Below are 9,076 nucleotides of genomic sequence, written 5' to 3' on the forward strand. Positions count from 1 at the left end.
AAGTTAAAAGAACATTTAGATAAAATATTGCTAACGGTGTAATTATTCATATTGAGAACATACTTGTCTCTCTCTACATGGTATTTGTGTGCACTGTTTTGTAAGACTGAGAAATGGTGGTGAAGAGATTAAAAAGAAGACATCGTTTTTTAGTCAATGCTAGTTAGTATTTCCAAAGGAATACTGATCTTAGTATTAAGTTCTCATTAATGAAAGAACCAATTCAAAAGCCAATTATGTAAAATTTAATCATTCTATGACTTTTACCTGTATAAGTACCTGCATAAGCTTAACCTATATAGCCCAAGCTTCTGCACATTACACATTTATGAATATTAATTGCAAATAAAGTGGCACTAATTTTGTTGCTATTTGATTTTGTTCCGCAATCTAATCTCATCCCATTAGTTGCTCTTACACTCACTTAAACCAGTTGTGTCCAGAATTAAGTATTAATGTATTTTGGTGGGCCTATACTAAAAGACATTATATAGGAGAGGCACTCTAATGAAATGATAAATATAAGCTGGACTTTAAGTAGTGTAGTTATATGAAAGGGGGAAAACCAGACTAAAGACTTGTTTTTGCCAAAAAACTCTCTTGATCCCTCATATCTTTGCCCTCATCCCACTCTGCTCCAGCAGACCTTGAGGTCATTCAACTTATTAAGGCAGTAGATCTGACCCTCTTGAGGTCATTCAACTTATTAAGGCAGTAGACAACTAATTCCAATGGAAAAAAAAAAAAAAAAAAGAGAGAAAAAGATGATGCTTTTGTGCTGAATTAGGGGTTGAGTTGCCCTAACTCACCTCCTGTGGCACCAGAGCCAGCTCCTGGGAGATGAGAGGTACAACTGTGCAGTCACAAGTAGGTGCAGGTAGAAATGTGGATGGAGAAGTGCACATTAAGACCTCTGCTTTTTCTTGGTTATGAGCTGTTTGACTGGTTCAATTATATTATTTTTGCCTTAAGAAGCCAATAGATAGATAGATAGATAGATAGATACTGGGTTATTAATGGCCAACACTGATGAAAGGTTGGAGATCAGAGAGAAGGGTTTCCTTACAGACTCCAAATGCATTATGTGCCATTTGGTAGGAAGTCTTTGAAACAGGAAAGAGGAAGCTGGAAGATGTAGACAGGCTTCTGCACAGCTCTGAAAGGCAGCAGTGGTCATGAAATAGCTTCTCTTTGGGCACTGTTCTGGCTAGAGGAATTTACAAAGAGATTTCTGAACAAGGAGAATGCTTATATGTATGCAAGCAAAACTACAGCTCAGAGAAACAGGATATTGTATGAATCCTTGTGTATGAATGCAGGATTACTAGTCCCACCTGAATCACTCTTCAAGACTTGAAATTTTGACTGTTGAGTTGAGCTTAGGACAACAACATTATTATTAGCACACTTCCTTGTAGACTTGCCAAACATTGGGGTTTTATGGTTTTAGTTGGAGTAAGACAGGTCACTGGAAGTTCTTTGGCATAGAGTTGCTGTGTATTCCTTGCTGTAATTGCTGGGAGGGTGGGGGAGGAGAGCAAAAGATTATAACTTTTGTCCAAGTTGCCTTTTTATCATGATCTTGAAATTTGAATTAAGTTCAGTCAAATCCATGAAATCTGGGCTTTGTCAATGCACACATGGCTTAAACAGAACAATGTGAAACTCTACGGGATGCACTGAGCTGTCCTCTTATTTGTTTGGCTAAATCTTGAGAACATCAAGGGTACCTCTAAATCTCCCCAGAGCTTTTGTGACTTTCAGCTGCTCACTATCAACCTGCATCAAAATTTCCCTTTGCAGCATCACTTATTTCCACAAGTCATACTGCATAAAATATGAAACAGAACCTGATGCTCCAAATCACAGGAAATTAAGGAATATTTTAAACTGTGTGAAGCCGAGTTAATGTTTCAAATGTATAATGACACCATGGCTGATAGTCCCATTAAATTATTATTTGAAATAGCACTCAGTCATCTCCAGGACTGTAATTAACGCTATATAGAGACCTACAAATAAAGCAAAACAAAACAACACACATGGTGAAAACCCATTTCCTTTTCTTCCTCCTTCCCCCACCCTGCATCCCCTTTTAAGGCAGACTTAGGCCGATGTGCTTTTGCTTTCTTAAATCTTTCAGCCAAAATCAGATAAGCCATCTAAAGAATGAAAAGCTGGATGATACTGCTGGCTATTGTAGTCAGCACAGCAGAAACACAAAAACAGGACGTCTGTACCCAAGGGTATCCTGGCATTCCTACAATGGCACACCTGGTCGTGATGGACGTGATGGTTCAAAAGGCGACAAGGGAGATACAGGTACTATGTTCAGAATAAATTATTTCATGTATCAGATGCAATGCCATTAGTTCCCAAAGTTGTCTATAGTGACTCTGCATTAACAGGATTATTCTGACTAGCCTCCAGAAAACATTTCAGACATTTGTCATTTACTTGTGTGAAGAAGGAAATATAAAGAAAGACTTAATAATGAAAGCAAGATAGCTAATACTACGGAGAGGTCAGGTCCATGGGATAAAAACAAAAGAAAAAAGACTTTATCTTTTATTTTGGGAATATTTTCATGTCTATTTGAAAATTTTAAAGCCTGTAAATCTACTCCTATCCTACATCTCTAAGACAGCAACTATATTTCTGTAAAAATCTTCAAGCCCAGTGAAAAAAACCCCAACAACTGATACCTTGTTCAATGTAGTAAGTATGCAGTGGTAAGAAGATTTCTCTTTCTTATCTAAATTTTACATTTGTAGGACTTGCTTCTGAGTGTGCCTACTTGCTGTAACTCAAGAGTCACTAGAGGGAAGTTCAGGAATGGAGACGGTTGTTAAACAGTGTAGGATTCATCTCTGCTCTAATACGCTCTAATAGAGATTTGTGTGGGATACTGAAGTCAGACTCAATCTTCTCAGCATCCTAAAGCTATTAATTCCCACAGTACTTTAAGCCTCAGGATAATGATGGCCCTTGCATGCACGCTGGAATATCAAGGCCAGGGTTGCACAAGGTGATAAATCTGTGGGCATGTGGACATATAACACTTCATCTGAAGTGTCACAACCTCAGAATGCAAAGCATAGGACAAGTGCAAATCTGCTGCTTCAAATTTGCTCACCAAATTTTGAAGGGGAACCTTTCCCCAATAGGTTTTCTGTTAGGTCAGCTATTGTGTGGCGTCATGCAGGTGGCATTATGGCTTAATGCATAAACCTGTCACAAACACTGTTATTGTGGGCCTGGCCAACTCAGCTGCACAACCCAATTCAGATCAAACTTGTACTTAGCAGTTAAACCCTTCTATTGAGTGCTGATCTTAAGGACTGTGAATCACAGCTCTTTTCAGTGGAGTATATAATCTAGTACATAAACCAAACTGAGGTCAACAGTCTAAAATAAATTACCTTAACATGTGCTAAAGTACTTTACTATGTCTTTCAAGCTAGTGGAAATGTCTGCCTTTAACAGACCAGGTAGCTAAGCTAAAATAATGTGTTCTTGTCATGCTAGATACAGGGATCAACAGTGTGAATGTCATCCTCTGACCTACAGGCAATACTATTCCCCTGTAATGTTTCATTACCATTGGCCAAAGCCCTGCTGATGTCTCTTCTTGAGAGAGGAATTTAGCATTGTTTCACTCCTAGGCTTCCTGTCCCTGCAAAGCTTCTTGCTGAATGTGGCTTCCCCACTCCTTTTCCTGCTGGTATCTTCCATGGATGCAGGCAATAACATAACAAGAGGTTTTTACATTGGTGGTCCTGACCAGCGTATAGCCCCTCTACATATCTCAATAACCCACCTGTTTATGCCAAGTATTCCACTGTCTCAAAAAAGCATCATCCTCATGCAGAGTTTCTGTGCCCTCTTATGGTCAATCTCTCCATAAGATGAAAATACCAACGGTGGCACCCACTGAAAGTGAGGAATAAGACTACTCTTTACGTTACTATTTAGCCAGGCTTGAAGAGGAAGGCTTAGAGAAGGATTCATCCCAAGTTTTCTGGTCATTTAATTGTTTAATGAAAACCTGTTTTTCTCTTCTGTACTAGGTGAAGCAGGACTTCCTGGCAGTCCAGGAAAAGATGGTGCAAATGGAGAGAAAGGTGAACAAGGTCAGAGAAGTGTTTCAATTTATTATTTGTCTATCAAGTGCTGCCCCTGTGTTTGTGAGCACTGGATGTGCTATACATTCTAGCTGTAGAAAAAGTACCTAGAGGCTAAAAAAACCTTTTTCTGGAAGTAGTAGAAGCTGCATACATATGTTGACAATAGAAGAGGAATTGGCCACCTCCAACTATCCCGCTGCCTCTGATGTTCACTCAGCCTGTTATCCTACCTTTCCCCCCTCTGATCCTTTTTTCAGCTGCTGAGGAAGACATTGCATCTGCAGCTACCTCAGGAAAAGTGAAGGTCCTGTAGCTAGCTATGCAACTTCAGGGAAAGGGACTTTTAAAAGAAATTGTAGAAGACGGAAGTTATACACCTAAAAATACAGCAGATCCTGTATACTTCACCTGTTTAGCCAACCTAAGCATATGCAGCATGTCGTCTGTGTCAGATGGATGTACATGTGCAGAGTGACTTGTGCAAAAAAGCAGGGAGTCAGCCATTGTGCAAGTGTATGAATAATTCTGTATGAGTGTATCACATCATTCTGCACAAATTCAATAACTCTGAGATGCTGGACTTGTGCATCCTTAGAGTAACTGTACACAGACAATGTATATATCCAAAAGCATGGAAGCCTGCCAAAGACAGTGCCCAGGTCCTCCAAAATCCTGAAGCTGATTCTTGAAAAATAACATGGTATATGCATTCCATGGGAGTAAATGCAAGCTGCTCCACACCCCTCAGACTTTTCTCCAGTTTATTAGAAAGAACTCTAGTCCTGAAAGGAGCATGAGACATGAGGCCACAAATGTTGTTTAAAATTACCAAAGCTACCTTCTTTTCCTATGTCTTGGTCCTGATGGACCCACACTACTTTTCCCAGAGGCTCACCATACAGTCTCACCTGTTTTCAGGTCATTGCTGTTGTTAAATACTCTCAATTGTAAACTGAGAACAGTCAACTGTAAATACAGCATTTCTTGTAGTATTAGAATCACAGAATCACAGAATGTTGGGGATTGGAAGGGACCTCAAAAGATCATCTAGTCCAACCCCCCTGCCGGAGCAGGAACCTAAATGAGATCACGTAGAAAGGCATCCAGGCAGGTTTTGAATGTCTCCAGAGAAGGAGACTCCACAACCTCCCTGGGCAGCCTGTTCCAGTGCTCCGTCACCCTCACTGTAAAGAAGTTCTCCACAACCTCCCTGGGCAGCCTGTTCCAGGGCTCTGTCACCCTCACTGTAAAGAAGTTCCTTCTGAAATTTAAGCGGAACCTTCTGTGTTCCAGCTCACACCCATTGCTCCTTGTCCTACCATTGGGCATCACTGAGAAAAGCCTGGCTCCATTCTCGTGACATTCGCCCTTTACATATTTATAAACATTAATGAAGTCTCCCCTCAGCCTCCTCTTCTCCAAGCTAAAGAGACCCAGCTCCCTCAGCCTTTCCTCATAAGGGAGATGCTCCACTCTTGGTGGCTCTGTGCTGGACTCTCTCCAGCAGTTTCCTATCCTGCCTGAACTGGACACAATATTCCAGACGTGGCCTCACCAGGGCAGAGTAGTACATCTCTTGACCTACTAACCACACCCCTTCTAGTACACTCCAAGATGCCATTGGCCTTCCTGGCCACGAGGGCACAGTGCTGGCTCATGGTCATCCTGCTGTCCACCAGCACACCCAGATCCCTTTCCCCTTCACTGCTCTCCAACAGGTCTGTCCCCAGCCTATACTGGAATCAGCTTCTTTTCCTGATTGATAGAGTATACGATCTTTATGGTATCTTTTGTCTGTCAACTGCTAACATGCCCTTTATATCATGAGACCTTCACCTTCGAACCCTTGTGCAGCAATCAGAGAATTTTCAAAGGCTTTGAGCTTCAGTCCAAGAGTGGACGAAGGATAAATGGAGCATGTGGTAGCAAATCACAAGGACAAAAGCCTTTAGTTGCACTGTAGTAACCCAAGCAAAGTTCCATCACATAGATGTTATCGAAACACATGGCAAGCAAGTTCTGGGTGTTGTGCACATAGAATCTTTCTCTGATTAAGCTGTGAATCGTCTCCCCCATTTTGTATACCAAAGGCTGAAAACAAGTGTCTGGACAGAGGCTGCTTGTGCCTGAGAGGATGTAAGCTGTCAGTGCTACCATCATCGGCCTGTAGCCAAATCACGCCTTCCTTTGAGCTTATTCTTGTTCCTCTCAGCCAGGGTCCCTGTTTTCTAACACAATAGCAGGTTCTTCAGATTTTATGCTTATCCTGCACTTAAATGTATGGACAATTGTATGTACAGTGAGCACAGTATGTACAGTGGTGACACACACCTACACCTACACCTACACATCTTTGTGCTGAAACTCATGTTGTGCTCCACTAATCCAGTGGAAGATCATAAGAAAGTATCTTTTTTTTTTCCCTCCTTTTTTTTTTTTTTCATTTAGGAGCCAATGGGACTGTTGAAGAGAAGGGGAACAAAGGAGATAAAGGAGAAAGAGGACGACCTGGGAAACTAGGACCAAAAGGAATTATAGGGTCAGTGGGTTACAAAGGTCAGAAGGGAGAGCTGGGACTGCAAGGACAAAAGGGGTTAAAAGGAGACATTGGGCCCATAGGTCCAAAAGGGACAAAGGGTGAAATTGGCTATCCTGGAAAAGTCGGTTTCCCAGGGCCAATTGGCCCGACTGGTAATCCAGGTCCTAAAGGTAATACTGGAGATCTGGGGCCACAGGGCAATCCAGGAGTTCAGGGAGAAAGGGGCTTGAAAGGAGACAGAGGAGACAAGGGGAACGTAGGTGCCCCAGCAGTCCTACCAAGGAGTGCTTTCAGCGTCGGCCTCACAGTCGCTACCAAATTTCCTCCCCCAAATCGCCCAATCAAGTTTGACAAGGTCCTGTACAATAGTCTAAATGACTACAACTCAGTTACTGGAAAATTCACCTGCAAATACCCCGGTGTTTACTATTTCACCTACCATATCACTGTCTACTCAAGGAACGTCCGAGTAGCTCTAGTTAAAAACGGCATCAAGATGCTGCACACGGTGGACAGGTACCAGAGTGGAGAGGATCAGGCCTCCGGAGCCACCATCCTCGAGCTACAGGGAGGAGATGAGGTGTGGCTGCAGGCTCACCAAGGAGAGACTTTCAACGGGCTCTTTGCAGACGCTGATGATGATACCACCTTCTCTGGGTTCCTTCTCTTCAGCACCTCTGACCCACTGGAGGTGCTGCCGTCACCCGCCACGTAAATCCATGTTACCTGTGAATGGTGTATGTCTGTGTCCTTCAGTCCCCCCTAATACAGTTTTTATCTGCTGGCCAATTTCAACTGGATTCAAAAGAAAACAGAAAGGTAGGAGAAAACAGGAGGTATGCTGAGGGCTGAAAGGGAGATGTAGGACTGCAGGGCAGGTGGGACCAGCTAGGCATCTCCCTAAAAGCTGAGTAATTTTTTTTTATTTTTTTTTAACTGAAGTCATCCCAGTGAGGTGCAGGTTCACCCTGCTTGTATCTGTAGGAAAACAGGCCTCATTAGGCACACAGCTGCTCATTGCACAACTTAACTGTGCTGAAGTTTTCATGGCCAGTTGCTAAAACAGAGCTCAAGGCTTCAGAGCCAAACTCAGACGAGTTTGAATTAAATGCCTTCTTGTCTCAGTCATCAAAGTACCAGGTATTTATCTATTACACTGTCTTAATCTACTGTTGTCAGCTTTGTTTTTTAAAACTCAAAATATAAAAAAATCCCAATATGCAGGAACTGTTTTTATATGGCTGCAGTTGCAGGACAGCTGGTTTCAGGAATGGCTTCTGCAAAAGACAGGACAACTCCGAAGAATCTGCAGTGTTGGGCTTGCTGGTTTGGTGACTTACTGTAGTTACACAGGGGTGTATGCACCAGTTCAGAAGGACAAATGTTTTAAAAGGGGCAAAATAAAAGGTAACATTTATAGTTCTAGAATTACAACATGTGGGTTTCTGCCTTTTTGTACAAACACTAAGCTGCTGTTACTTCTGAGCCTGTTTATATCTTTCTAGGTGGCATGCATAGACGGACTTGAAATTTGGTTAGTTTCCATCCAACCATTTCAAAATAATTGGAATTAGCATAGATTGATACCTCTACAGGGGCTGCTGGCTCTGTGGCACAAGATAATTTTGTTGCAGCTGGGCAGCTTTTACAGCTTTTAAATACGGATCTTTGCTCTTTGTGTAGCCAAAGGTCTGAAATAGTGTGAAATGGAGTGACAGGAGGAAGTGCCATGTGGGGAGATATTCAATGCAAAAAATACAGCATAATGCTGCTGTACTTCGGAATTAGCTGGTGTAAAAAAAAATTTCCCAAATGAAAGATAATCTTTAATCAACACTGAAGCAGACATACCGGAGAACTGATCAAGAGACATTTCCTGTGCCATTAGACTTTAATTTCTGTGAATTTTCTCAATTTTCTTTTTTCCCTTTTCCACTAAAACTCAAAAATATAACAAAAGCAGCCAGCAAGTCTCATCCCCTCTCCTTAAAAGAGAACAAAGCAGAGATGCCAGTTGACACGGGTGAGTATCAGGGCACTCAGCGCAAATGCAGGAGCACGAAGCCTGGTTCCCCTCTCCCCTGACGCTGCCGGGGCGGGAAGGGAACCGGGGCTGAACCACGAGTGGGGATCACAGACCCAGCACGGACACGGCGACGGGGGCTTCTCGGGAAACACGGGTGCACTTCTCATGGCAGCTCAACCACAGGGCGACAGACACCAGGGCACGGAGCCAGGTGTCTTATGTCAATTGGCTTATGTCAATTTTTCAGTAAGAGCAGATTTTTTCCCGTAGGCCACAGGCCATAAGTTTGTGTCACAGAAGCATCTACACCAAAAAGCGCTTTAAAATGGACCCAGGTTTAACTGGAGAACATGCAGGAGAAGTTTCAGTCGGCACACGCCCCGC

The 9,076-nt window shown here is 42.6% G+C and overlaps 1 protein-coding gene across 1 annotated transcript; it reads left to right on the forward strand.

Annotated features, from left to right (window-relative positions):
• The first annotated feature begins 2,169 nt into the window (after positions 1 to 2,169).
• LOC104528319 (complement C1q and tumor necrosis factor-related protein 9A-like) lies at positions 2,170 to 7,381 on the forward strand. Its single transcript, XM_010172291.1, is given in 4 exon segments — positions 2,170 to 2,260; positions 2,263 to 2,322; positions 4,071 to 4,133; positions 6,576 to 7,381. Coding segments are annotated over 4 exon segments (1,020 nt in total).
• The last annotated feature ends 1,695 nt before the right edge of the window (positions 7,382 to 9,076 follow it).

This window comes from Antrostomus carolinensis, unplaced genomic scaffold (genome assembly GCF_000700745.2).
Source record: "Antrostomus carolinensis isolate BGI_N321 unplaced genomic scaffold, ASM70074v2 scaffold28867, whole genome shotgun sequence".
NCBI lineage: Eukaryota > Metazoa > Chordata > Aves > Caprimulgiformes > Caprimulgidae > Antrostomus > Antrostomus carolinensis.